General features: G+C 39.9%; 1 protein-coding gene across 1 annotated transcript in view; it reads right to left on the bottom strand.

Moving 5' to 3' along the window:
- The window catches only part of MYO16 (myosin XVI), a 463,175-nt gene that overhangs the window by 89,851 nt on the left and 358,690 nt on the right, over positions 1-14,634 (bottom strand). Inside the window, exon 29 of the mRNA XM_058548472.1 lies at positions 2,720-2,816. Within this exon, the coding sequence (XP_058404455.1) occupies positions 2,720-2,816 (97 nt within the window). The remainder of the gene's footprint in view (positions 1-2,719; positions 2,817-14,634) is intronic.

Genomic DNA, 14,634 nt, shown 5'->3' with positions numbered 1-14,634 from the left:
CTGATTTTATAAAACTCACAGCATTCAGGTTTTAACAGACAGTTTTCATCCAGGACAAAATAAACATATATGGTCGGAGAGAAACTCTGTTAGGAATAACTTGAAATTAAAATGATTAAATTTAAGACTAAAAGTTACAGCTTTTGTCCCCCCAACATTTACAAAGAAAAAATGAGAACTCTTAAAAAACTGGAAATGACTCCAGATTATTTAAATTATGAGTAAATTTCATACTAGCAGAAAGTATTGAAGGAACTGTTTCAAGAGACGTAAAAATAAAAATCAATAATGACTGCTTTGCATTTAAGAGCCTGTAATTTAAAAAATGCTTTTATGTCCATTATTTCATTTGTGCAATATGAAATTATGGTTTGCAACTTAATGTCATGTTTTTTAGACCAGTCTCCATTTTATCTTTAGAGGTGAAGAGATCACTAGAGTTCTGCTCATTTCTTCTGTTTCAGGTCAGTAGGACACAGCAACTTAATCTTCGTGAATAAATAGAAAAGAAATGTCTAATGAGCACCCGTGATGGAAGATGGGGCACATATTCTTCTAATTAGAGCTAAGGAGAATTTCTGGGAGAATCTGATGCCCTGTTCTGCGTCCCCGTAACATGACGTTAAGTGGGACTTGCAGTTGGCCCCACAGCTCCAGCGCTAGAGCACTGGTCTTGCGAGTGGGACCCTCCGTCCCATGTTCAGCTGAGGCCGCAAATGCAGATTCTGATTCCGGAGGTGTGGGGCGCGGCCTGCGACCCTGCATTTCTATCCAGCTCTCAGGGGACGCTGAGGCTGCAGGTGCTCAGATCACAAGGCGGTTTGTCGGGCTGACCACACACATAGGAATTGCAAAGGCAGTGGTCCTAAACAGACCTGTGAGCCCAGCCTCTCCCTACACTGATGAAGGACGAAGTTAAGGAGGCCAGATCATCACAAGCCACAGAGAAGCAAGAGTTGCCGAGAGGTGGGGCTGGGCCCCCTCTGTCACTTGAGCCTCCCCAACCGCCCCGACCTCCACGCTGGTGAAGGGCTTCAGGAGACCACGCAGAGCCACATGAGTCTGGACTTTGGAGGACACGGTGGACTGCGAGGCCTGAGAAGGCGGATGCTGCGCCGTCGGTGGCTGCTGGGTGCCGAATGCCTGGCGGCTCTGCTGGGAGAAGCTGCACCTCTCAGGGTCCCAGAGGGTGGTTTTTTGGCACCAGACGTGGTTTTCAAGAAAGAGATGCCTGCTGGGAGTCATATAAAGAGACTTCTTCTTAGAGAGCACCCACGCCCAGGCACGGAGTGTTCGTGGGTGCCCAGGGACTGACTGGAAATTATAAGCGACTGTCCCAAGGTTAGGTCTTGCCAGTTCTCAGGTGGGAGCCCAGGGGAGCACTGAAATGCTCCCGCATATGCACAGAGCCATTTAACACCTGTCCGCCCACCGGAGGAACCCAATGCCAGGTCACACTGGTGCCGGTCAGACAGAAGAGCTGCCCTGCCCCCTCCCTTCTCCCACATCAGCCCTGGAGTGTCTGGGGGCACCTGAGTAGTTAGGGGTGAGAACCACGTGCACTCCCCACCCGTGGGCCTGAGACGGCGAAGAGGGATGCTTTAACTGGGCATGAAGTTCTGAATTTTGAGCTTTACTTGGACTGGACTTGCTAAATTCTGAATGGACTGTCTGAGGGACTAGCCTATAGCAGGACTTTTTATCATCAGAAAACGATGAGACCTCTGCAGATTTCACAAGGGGCCCGCCTGGACAGGTCCCACAGGGGCTCAAATGGACAGAGGCTTAAACCGATTTCTGCATCCTATGAGGTGCTCTTGTTTTGTAACAGTTTCAAATATCCCAGAGAGCTAAGCTCATTACAGTAGGTCCCATCTAAAACTAGCGTGAGGATTAATTTCTCCTTATTTTACCTTTCCTTAACTATTTTATTCATTATATATATGTAATCTAATTAAATTATTAAGCAAATTAAAAATCTATTAAGTATATATGTTTTATGTGGGGCATAGTTATGATTTTTTAAATGTACCCATTTTTGACAGTCACTTGGGTTTTTATAGGAAAAAAAATTCTAAATGGAATCTCTCCCCTAGTTAAAAAGAAGTAGATGCTATCTGCTATCAAAGATAATTCTCCAAATATTAGTATCACTTCACAAAGGAAAAGCAAAGTCAAGGATTTTTCCTAGGCGTATGTAGAATTATATAAAATGTGGTCTGGCTCATTGGCCGTTCCAGTCCTCCAGACCCTAGCACACCAGTGGTGCTGACCGAACTGGCCCAGTAGCTGCACCTCCGTGCCGCATGGGATTTTCCCACTGAGGCTTCAAAGGTGCACTCTGCTTGTCCTGTGCTCCTTGAAAGGATCAACAAGCATGAATATCTGCAAGGTGGGGGGTGCATAAATTGTAAGATATGAATATCCCCTCTTCCAAATTGTGGTTTAGGTGGAAATTTGCTATAAAATTCCAGATAGAAAGACTGCCCAGTAACGCAAGCACAGTGTCTGCACACGCCGATTTAGAGACGGGTAAAGAGCAAACTAGGCCACGGTGCTTCCTCAACTCCCAAAGCTGGTTGCCTGGATGCGGGGTCGTGGAACGCAGGCAGCGGTCGACGATAATGTAGAGCCCAGTGACGTTAAACATGGGGATGCGCTAACTGATTCTGTATTTACAACTCAAAAAAGCTCAGAAATGTTGGTGTGTAATGGTTACCTTTTTGGCAGGTGATAATTTTTCTCTGCAGCTGTAGGCACAAATTATTGAGCTGGCCGGCATGCCAGTATTTTAGAAACACTTTTCGGACACCCATCTACAACGCAAACAGCAGGGAAACATTTAACAGCGTGAAGATACCAAAATAATGATGAGAAAATCATCAGGTAAGAGATATTTCCAGAAGAGGATTAGAAGGAACAAAGCTAACAAAATGAATTCCAGTACATCTTCCTTATCTTTTTTTAACACCATTACATGTAATCACAATCCCGAAGGTTTTGTTCTAAGAAGTATGTTTGCTGTGTGTACACATGGTCACTAAAGTTTGCAAATGCCTACATACTATAGCTGAAGAGGTTGCACCATGCAGTGCAGAAGAGAAACATGGGCCTCAACTCTTCATGGGAAGATAAAACCACCCCATCAGAGAACTCTCTATTCCAGAGCTGGACTCTCATCTTTAATTGGTGATGCTTTTGTTTCCTCAACTCAAAGCAAGGAGGATGAGTCAACAAAAAGGAAAACAAACAAACAAAAAGACCAACAATAACCATAAAGCTGACCCACAAAATTGCTTCAATTATTTTTTCCACTACACCATATATTATTATAAATTGAATGTTTATACAGCTGCAATTATGGAACTGTAGCACAAAAGAAAAACACCTGAATAAAGTTGTCCATGAGCAAAAATCTTCCAGATGCTTGCGTAAACAGTGCTGTGCAATGAACACTCCTCTATAGAATTTTTTAAAGGGAATGTCAACAGGTTACCAAATCAGTTTCTACGAAAGGCTCTAGTGGCATGCATCTAGTCTACACGTGCTGCTGCTGATGAAGACGGCTGCCAAAGAAACGCTTAAAAACACATAACAATAAGCCATATCCACGCATTTTAAAAATAATTTTCTTGTGTGTTCTAAGTATTCACAGAACTGTGGTAGGTGTGAGGAATGCCCTTCACAATGTAAGTGCTCACAGTCTCTTAGGGGAAGCAAACATAAATAATTTCAGAAAGCCTGGTAAATACAGACATGAAGTGCTGGGGAAGCTCTGAGGTGATATTCTGTTAGAAAAGAAAAAATACTGCTTAGGCAAACCTTGTGATATGTTCATAATTATATTCTCAGCACTTGAGACAAACACCATTAAGATGAGAGGAAGACTAACAGATGTGCTCCCAAGCATGAGCTGGGGACATTAAAACGATAACACCCCACAGCCTATGTGATACATCACAATGACACCCGAAGCTTGCCTGCATGTACACACCATTAGGTACTGGAAAGGTTTATAGGTTAGACTTGCCTTGTCTTCAGAGTGCTTGGCCAAAGGTGGTTTATGAACCTTTTCACATGGAAACTGAGTTTACTCCAAACATATTTCATCACTTCCCATCTTTCTATCTAACTCTTCCCTTAGCCATGATCTGTTGTCTTAATGAAACACACAGTTTTGTAAGAGATTGGGACCTGAGTCTTGCATTATGGCAGTCAGCCTAGTTAGATCAATGGGGAAGCTCTCAACTACTGTCCTGGTCCAGAGACCCCTGGTTGACTAGATGTTATGCCTCATTTAGTTTTCTTTTAGTTGGTTGAAATTTGAGACAGTTCCCTGGGTGGGTGGCTATAGAGAGTTGTTACTTTTTTTCTCATCGTATTGCCATTCTCTGTCTCTAGTTATTTTCCATAATTCATAGTCTTTTTTTTCTCCCTTCCCAACTGCTGACTTCTTTTGGCAGTCAACAGGAAGAACAGTTGGTACTGTCTGTGAGCGCTGCAGAACAAATCTGTGAGACAGGCACTGGGAAGGAGGGAGCATGTCATCTCTCTGTTCATCACTGACTGTGGTATATAACTCATTGTGGGAAACTAAATCCCAAAGGCAAAATTCATGCAAATCTGGGTTCCCAAAAGAAACTCCAAAGGAGTGATAGCCAACAAGACTACACAGTGCCTGGAATCAGTAATGATCATTGGGGGAGCTAATACATAGAAGGAGCCCGACATGGGGAGAAAAGAGCTGGATTCGAGTTCCACTCCCTTAAGTAAATGGAGACGCTGGCCAGAAAGGGAGTCGGATAGGATGATCTCTTACAGTGACATTTCTAACAGCCATTCAAAAAACCAAAGTAGGTTTATCTTCAGAATTGTGCTAGATTTTGGGGATACAAAGGAGGACTCTCTCCTCAAGGAGCTCATAGTTTACTGGGGAAGATCAGCAGTGAGCAAATGCAGCAAGAATACTTGCTCAGTGCGACGACAGAGTTACACCCAAGGACCATCAGAGAGGAGGGGGTGATCAAGGTGGGATCAGGTAGGATTCACTGAGAAGTATGTTATCTAAGCCATTTAGTCTTGATGGATAAGCAGGAATTTTCCAGGTGTCTAGGGACAGTGGGAGAAGATGAATGTGGGGTAGAAAAGCTAGCACGTGAAAGGCAAGGAGCAGAAAACAACAAACTGCCTTGGAGCACAGCTGTGGGGAGTGACGAGGAAGAGTGATGAGGAGGGAGAAGGCTGCGCATGTACCTGGTGGCAAATTCGTGCAGAGAATTCCAGGAAAAACGTGGACATTGCCCTACGAACAACGTGGATACATTGGAAGATTTAAAGAAGATCTGACTCAAATTTTACAAAAACAATTTTTGAAATTACATTTAAAATTTACAAAGCTGCTTCTTAAAACTGTCTGGAGAATGGATTTTTGGGTTTGGCTTTGGGAGGTAGTTGGGGAGGCAGGACAATATAATGCAATCAACAATTTGGGTTTGGAAGATTCTACAACTGCTGCTTGTCTGTTGGCCAACTCCTATTTATCTCTTATGACTGAAATCAAACCCCATCTCCATTATTAAATTTTTATACCCATTTCTCCACTTCCGGTAGGGCTTTGATGACTTTCATTTGTGTTCCCAGAGCACCCTATGAATGATTCCTTATTATTCTTATATTGCATGGCATATTTGCCATTATACATATATATAAAATTATATTAATATTAATATATATTATATATGCAAACACACATACACATCTCCTGAAGAATACGAAGATATATTCTTAAACTTCACAAGTGGTAGGGATGTGGGGAGAGGTGATTCAGATTAGAGACAGAAGATGAGGTATTGGGAAGTCCTGGTATAAGATGAGTCATAGAAACAGATAATAATGTCTTCAAGGATGAAAATAAGGTAAGATGACAATGAAAACATAGGCCAGACCCTGAAGTTATTCAGCAAGCTGGGCATAAGTCATGGAAGTCTGTAGGTGATAGAATAAATGATGGAGGGAGTAAATGTAAAAAGAAAAGTGGAATGAAATTGGTCCATGAATGATGTAGACATAAAACTTAAGGTTGGGGAGCAATGATTCAGCTGACTCCCTCCCCCACCGAGACAAAGAAAGTGAGAAAAAGTGAAACCTCATAATAGAGTATTTTCAGGAAATAGCCAATTTTCAGTTCATCTATGGAGGCTAAATTAGAAGAGGGGTAAATATGGATGAAGTGGATTTTTTTCACGATATATTAGAGATCTCATAGGAGTCGATAGTGGGTAGTTAAGAAGTGATCTGAGTGTTGCACGCTGATCTGCATGTCAGGCCAGACTTGGAGATAGAAAAAAGGAGTTCTGCTGGGAGCCATGGATTGGGATAATGACAGAGGAGGAGCAGGGTGGGAGCACAAAACATAGGACGTGTGCAAGGGAAGGTGGAATGCAGGCAGACACATGTCACAGTGGGAGCCAGAAGATAGGCCAACTCCCAAAGCTGCTGGAGAGCTTTTGGTGTGGCTGTGCCCACGAAAACTCCCCCTGTGGAGGTAAAATCAAGGGCTTTATAAGTGGGGAGGGCTTCCGGGCTTCTGATTCATTGGAAGTAGGAGAGGCTGGAAGTGTGAATCTCCATTGTAAGTATCCCGCTAAGACAAAACTAAAAACTTCATGGAAATGACTCGTTATTGTGCTACCATCACATTCAGATGATTAAAAATTTTGTTTCATTCCACTATTTGGTTTTACTTTACAGTTATCCAATGGACTAATTTATTTATTTATTTATTTATTTATTTATTTATTTATTTTTTTGTGAGGAGATCAGCCCTGTGCTAACATCTGCCAATCCTCCCCTTTTTTTGCTGAGGAAGACTGGCCCTGGGCTAACATCCGTGCCCATCTTCCTCCACTTTATATGGGACTTCGCCACAGCATGGCTCACCAAGTGGTGCTTCGGTGTGCGCCCGGGATCCGAACCAGCGAATTTATTTGTTTTATTTTTTTATCATACAATTTATTTGTGGATTGGCAATATTTGGAGATGCCCATTGGAAATTTTAACGTTTGACTTTGCAGGTCTTTTAGAGATGTCATGTGTGTAGTAAATGTTTCTTCTCTCCTTAAAGATCGAAATTAGCCATTTAGTAGTATTTTGAATTTATTCCTCAGAAAATATTCTGGATAATGCATTTTAGTCCTCAAGTCTTCTGCTATTACTGACACTAACGACTAGTGGGGCATAAATCTAGGAATCTTTCTTTATCAGGAAAACTCAGACAAGATCAGATGAATTCTAAATTTTCAGGGATTTCCATTGTCTGTTAATGATGTTGATCAGGAGAAAAGTGTTGGCCATTTTAATTTTTTCTATGGAATGAATTCATGTGAAGTTACTCAGTAATCAATGCCTTAGTGTGCTATATCAAATCCAACAAATCAGGGTTCATCCAAATGAGACCAAATGTTCAAATCACCTACATTCTTGATTTTAGCTGCATTCTGTTATAAAAAGAGTTTCTCACAATGAGAGAAAAGGAGAGGTTGAGACGTTCTCCTACTAAGCCCTCTCCCGGCGCGCTCTCTAGGCGCAGAGTGTTCTGATCTGATATTAAAATGTTAATGTCATTCTGACTCCTGTAAAAGTAAACCATCTGTGAATTATAGTCATTGCTATTTTTATTAGAAAACCAGTAGGATTTTTTTTTTGAGGTAACAGATTTTAAAAGATTAAACAGAATTGTCATTGATGACTTCAAAAGCTTCAATTACTGCCACAGTTTTCAGACTTTTTTAGAGGAGTAGGCTGCGGGAGCACAGACAGCTGCTGGAATGGCGGTTGAGATGGAGTTTAGACGGCCTGAGGCTGTACTAGAGAGAAAGAGCAAGTCACCTGTGAAGCTGCTCTCTTCTCCTTCTCCTCCCCTTCCTCCTCCTTCTCCTCCTCCTCCTCCTCCTCTCTGATTGCTGCTTCCAACCGCAGAGATGCAGAGACAGAGGAGGGTGGCCAAGCTTGCATATAGAGGTTGCCCTCCTGTAGAGAGGTAGGGGGACCTGCACTCCTGGTTTCCATGGCAATCCTGGGATCTTGCAGGAGTTACTCATTACTGGCCTCGCCTTTTCAGGGACATCCCCCATTCAACCACCCCTCACTGTCTGGGAGACCATGGGCAAAACTATCTTCAGAGTGATCTTTCTAAATATCAATCTCATTCTGTTACTTTCGTGCTTAAAATTATTTAATGGCAGGTCATGATTTTCAGGATAATGTTCAAACTCTTGAAATATTTACTAGACTTTTTATAGTATGGGTCTTTTTCAATCATTCAGTTTTATCTATTCTCAAATCATATCATATTTCTTGCTGTTCCAAAATAGGAACTTGTTTTTCTCCTCTGGCTTAACATATACTGTTTCTTTTTTCTTCAATACCTTTCTCTAAATCATCTACTGGATAAACTCCTATTCAACCTGTAAAACACAGATGGCTTGGTGAACTCTCAGTTTAGTGTGTACCTTATAATAATGAATTCATTATAATCGCATATCTATGTCAATGATGTACCTTAGATATCTCTCTATAATACCACTGATTTCTTGGTTTTGTCATTATTTGCATACCTGTCTGAATACTCAACTTTGCTGTGAGATATTTGTAGGCTGGGATAATGTTGGAAAAATATGAAGTCATAAGTTACATGCATTAAGTTGAAGGAAATGAAAGTAAATGACATGATAAAATGGAGAAGGCAGAATTTCAAAGAAAGATTTTAATGGACGCTAGCTATAACATGAACTCAGATGTTAAAAAATCAATCCACTTTAAATAATTAAATCTTAAAAAATTAAATCTGTTTAAACCATTTGAATTCATTCATTTTATAAAAATGCACCTAATGCAGTTCAAGAAAACAGGTGTTAAATTTTGTACTTCTGGTGCCACCACATTTCTGGTATATGATTATTACAAACCAAAATCTAGAACTCACCTCGTCCTCTAATTCTTCACCTGCTCTTTGACTCACCTTGCACATTGCCTCCAATCTATTAATCTTCCAGAAACTTTCAATGATTCCATGTTGCCCATAAGCTAAAATGCATACTTTTGGGTTAAGCATTCAAAGGCCTCCATAATATGATCTTTACTGATCTCTGAAGAGCTAACACTTTTACTCCTCTAAAAGAGATGCTATTTACTGTTATTTTAACTCCCCACACACTCCCCGAGAACAGAAAACCAATGTGAGACTTCTATAGACACCATCAAGGGCCTAGAGCATTCTTATGCATAGAGTTCTCATTGACTGATGTCAGTGTTATGTTGACTACTATCCCTTTATATCCATGTCTATAATTATTGGAATGTTTCATTAATAATTACCATAGATTCTATTTTAATGAGAAATAGTTTACAGTAAATGAGTATTTTTTTGCTGCAAAAAATTTTATTATTACTGAGAAGAAATTAATCTTTAAAAATTTTCATCTCCCTTGATCTAAAAAAATTATCTTTGTTCTAATAAATATTTCCCATTTAAAGACAAAATACATAATATCATAGTTGCATTAAAAGTAGTCATCTTCCTTCACTATAATACTAGCGTTCCAAAAAAAAGCCCTGGTATCTCTTAAAGTGCCCTACCCATGTAAATCTGTTCCCAGTTTTTTAAATCGCTTTATTGATGATGATGTGAACGATATACTGTTATGTGTTTTGATGTCTGCATCACTCTCCCACCTGACTTGTTTTCCTTCCTGCTGTTCTGAGAATGTCACTGTACTCCTTTAAAACACTGTTCTTTCTACTTTTACCATGCAAAGAGCTTTCTGTACCTACCACGTAATCTCTTCCAAACAGAAACAGCCCCCGAACTCCAGCATTTCCACATGAGTGCTATGAACAGTCCTTCACTCATTCCTGCTTCTATATATTTTCAGATAGCTCTCAGGTACATCCTATCTTAAATCATTCCTGATTTTCCTTGTCTCACATTTATTCATCCATCTATCCTATCATGTGGCTGTCTTTTCCATCTATTCACTCATCAGTCATTCATCTGCCCACCCATCTACCCATCCATCCATCCATCCATCCATTCATAAATCGAACATTTGCCAAAGGCCTTCCTGATACCAGGCACTGTGCCAGGCTTTAGGACCACAAGGATGAATAGAATGCAGTCTGTCCTTTCAAGAAGCTCAGTAAAACAACCATTTAACTAAAATTCATCTTCTTCAGGCTGAATTCCCATATTTCCTCCATTTGCTTGTTTGTTTCATTAAGTTTCTAAGGATGATCATTACTGTGTGTGTATATTTTATTATTAATATTTCAATATTTTACATTTTCATGGTAGTTTTAAAAAACTACTAAATAGAAATATTCTAATGTTCAGCCTGGCTCTGAATGTACTTTTAAATATCCTCTAAGGGTACATTTATACTAAAATACAAGTTCTCTTTGTTATAAATAGACTGTTCTGAAGTTTAACTTCAACACAGAAGAGATAATTACAGCCACACAGATCTAACAGAGTACCGCATCTTTTGGTATTTGAAGAAGGTGGTTTGGCTCAAATTACATATAATTACAGGTTAAGAAAAATTCATTACTCTCACCTAGAACAGTATGACCCATACAGCAAGCAGTGATGAATAAAAACTACTATTTTGAGCTTACTAGTAAATTACTCACTATGTGATTCTATATATTATTTCATTATGGAAATCATATCGATACGGTCAAGAGTGCTTAAAGAGCAAATCTCTTCCTCTCAAAGTGACACATTGTGAAAAGCAAACCAAAACCAAACCCAAGCAAGGCTGATTGGCCTCAAAACCAGAGAGGAAAGTGCATTGGATAAGTCAATGTATTCATTTAAGGAGCACCTTTATTCTCTCTTCTTTATAAAATAGCCTTGATAATGTCAATAATAATTACCTGCCCCATGGAATGTGTATGTTATAAATGATTAAAAGCAGCATAAACATAATCACAGCTCATTGTACCTACTGGGGCGTGTACAGACACATACACTGGTGGCCCTTCCACCACCAGCATCTGCCAACTTACTGCCAGATATGTATTTTGATGTTTGCTTTACTTCTAAAAATAGGTATACTAATGGCACCTCACCCTGGTGTCTGATCTTATACTGTTCATGATACTAAAAAATACTTACATAGCTTTCCTAATTTTTCCAAATATTTGTTCTGTGGTGTGTTCATGTTCGCTTTGAGACTTATCTACATTTATTTTTGTGAACCATCTTCTGCTTTCAACAACTAGAGGACTGGGTCTTTTCCATGTTTTAGAGTTCCACACATATTTTGTGCAGCAAATTCACACTTGTTCATAAGAGCTTGAGCATAGTCCTGACCTAAACTAATAGGTTGGTTTTATAGGAGATTCCACTCTTCATGTCAATACAACTTAATAGGCCCACTTGTCAAAGGCCACCATGAGGTTCTCTCCTGTCCCTTCACTGCCTCAGCTACCCTCTTTGTTCCGTCTCCCAGGGCTCTGTCTCATGTGGGCTACTATATCAGTTTGCTAACTGGTTTCCCAGCTCTATTCTTGCTCTTCAACAATACATTTTTTCATATTTAAAGCATGAATCAGATCATGTTCCACCTCCTTTCAACTGTACTGATAGCTTCCCATTGAACTTAAACTAGAATGTTGAGCTTTGACTTACACCAGGTCCTGCTGACTCTGGCCCCTGCTTGCCTCTCAGTACCCATTCTCAATGTGGTGATTCTGCCCCCAGAGGGTGAAATTGATTCCTGATCAGCAAACACACCTTTAGCTATTACAAGGTTTGTGGCATATAGTGGTGCTTAATAAAGGCTTGTTGAATGACTAAATAAATCAGGAATTGGGGAAAATTAGATTGATAAATAAGAGATGGAAATGAATTAGGCATAGGCATAACCACCCTTTTTTTAGTCATTGTTAAGAGACACATTTTGCCAAGGAGGATTGATCATTGAAGGGCCACAACCATTGTAATAGCTAAGACACTTTTTTGCCCCCCAGTACTAAATTCTTTAGAGATTCTCTCATTAATTTTTCTCCTTAGTGGAGCAATAATGAAATAACAAACGTTGACAAACACAGCCCTACAGCACCACATCTCGCCTTCTCACCAGGTTCTCAGGGCTCCAGCCACTCTGCTCCCATCAGTTCCCTCAGGCTGCCTTCCTCTCAGGGTCTTGGCACACACCGCTCCTGCCCCCAGACCCCACCTCCCTGCCCATCACATAACTGGCTCCTTCTTGTCCTTCAGATCTCAATCTACATGTGTTTGTCTTGGAGATGCCCTTCATGACCACTGCCCTGTCTAAACTAGTGTTCCTGTTGGTTCCCTCCCAGGGAGGATCCTAACCTGTAATTATTAGTTGACTGTTGCTTCCTCCCACTGGACCGTAAGCCCTGTGGAAGTGGGGTGTGCCATTAGTTCTTAATATTGCATCACAACTGCCTTGTGTAACTTCAGGGACATAAAGGGGCTCCATAAGTGCTTGTTAACTCCATCAATCAACCAACCTGGAGTTACAGGAAATTAGGCTGATTTCTAAGACACGAAAGTCAGATTAGGAATAGGCATAGCCAGTTTTCACTTAGCAATTTTTAAGTGCCAGATATTATACTAAGCCTTTTGCATAATGAAACCGAGAGGAAAAATATAAAATTACTTTACAGGAGAAACTATCACACATGTCAGCAAGGCTTGACTGTGGATACTTTCATTTCCAAAGAGAAAATGTGACAACAAGTGGGAGGTTTGTTCATTCATTCATCCAACAAACGCGAGAAGAGTGTCTACTCTGTGCCAGACCCTGCAGGGATGTGATACTGAAACACACACACACACGTGTGTGAAAACATATAAGAAAAAAAGGGATGAAATATTTGCCCTCAATGAAGTTCAGAGTGAAAAGGGAGTGAGACACACTGACCAAGAATCAAATGTCTGTAATGTTATTTTTAAAAACTGAGTGAGTGAATACACAGCAGACATTTGGAGTCATTCTCTCCAGGGAGTTCAATTATGGGTGATCTATTTTCTTCTTTAATCTTCCTTATTTTTCAAGTTTCTCATCAAGAATGAATACTACTTTTATGACAAAAATGTGTTAAAATATATGTGTATGTAAATGTTTAGTACAAGAGAAAAAAGGAAATGAATATATATGCATATATATAGTAATTCCCAGTTACAATGCACATAGTACCAAGAGATACTCTCAGAGCCCTAATTTTTATTATTTTCAACATTAATAATTCCAGAGAAAGAGAAGGAATATGAGAATTTTATAGGCTATTTTCTGGCTGGTACTTACAGTTGATTTATGAAGTGCTCCTTGAGTAATAAAACAAAGGTTATAAACCATTAGTTTATTGTACTAATAAGAGCCAAGGGCCCTAATACAATTGTCTTATCTTAGAAGGTGTAAAAAAAAAGTGGAGGGTGCTTAAAACTGTAACAGTTTCTTGCTCTTACTTTTATTATCTTTTCTCTATTGTACTATTTTAGATTAATGAAATAGTAAATCCTTTATCCAGCTGATTTTATTTAATGTTATGGTAAAAATGTTAATCTTGCAATTCTTAGCACTGTAAGAGTGAATCCTTCGAAGACCATATATTTTACAAAGACATACAATGAAATCTAGGCCATTCTTTGAAAATTATGGTAGAAGATGATATAGAAAATAATTATTGTAAATATTTTTTGTTAGTGAATAAACACAAATAGGAAAAGTATATTTCGTCAAAATTTGGGGTTTGTCTTTTGTGAGTCACACACACATGCACACAGGAGAGTATGCCCACATGAAATATGTGGGTAGTTGAGATGAAGTTGAAGTTCTAATTTCATTTCTAACTTCCCGTCTGTATAATCGTGAATAAGTCACCCAAATCTTCCTATGTCTGACTCCTCATCCTTAAAATGTTAGAGGAGATGTCAAATCTCTCTAAGGTTATAATCTAAATTTCTCCTTCCACGATTTCCAGTAACAGATATCGTGAGCACCTTCTCCAAAGGGTCCTCACAGGACACTCTCCTTCCTGCCCACTGAGCTCCCCCAACCCCAAAGTTCTAGAAATCTGTTAGAAAAGGCAATGCAACTGTTGCTGTGAAAGCTTTCCTAAGTGGGGCCAGCCGTCCCCAGCGCTGACTTTCCTGGGCTCTCTGCGAGTCTGTGTTCTGAAGCGGCACCCCTGGCATCGCAGGAACTGACTCCGACAGATTTGTGTCTCCATTCGTCATCCCTCCAGATGGCTCCAAAATGAATATAGCATTCAAATAACTACACAGAAGAAACCGTCCTATAACCAGTTGATTCATATAAAATGTGTGAAAATCAGATTATACCATTTATTTTTCCACTTAGAATTAGTTTCAAAAGTTTTCACTTTACATAAATGACATAAGAAGGCAAAGCACGCATGTTCCACGGGCCGAAGTGCCTGCCAGTCGCTTTCTGTAGCTTCAGGAATTCGGGGCAGAAAGAGATTGATTAAATGCTCATAGTTCTGGAGGGATTATTTTCAGTTACCTTAAACTAGGACTGAATGAAAAATGTGTACATTTAGATAAATAAAATACCTGAATAATTAAAAAACAAATAT

Source organism: Diceros bicornis, chromosome 9 (assembly GCF_020826845.1).
Source record: "Diceros bicornis minor isolate mBicDic1 chromosome 9, mDicBic1.mat.cur, whole genome shotgun sequence".
Classification (NCBI taxonomy): Eukaryota; Metazoa; Chordata; class Mammalia; order Perissodactyla; family Rhinocerotidae; genus Diceros; species Diceros bicornis.
The sequence above is the reverse complement of the archived record's forward strand: the minus strand, read 5'-3'. Positions and strand labels throughout refer to the sequence as shown.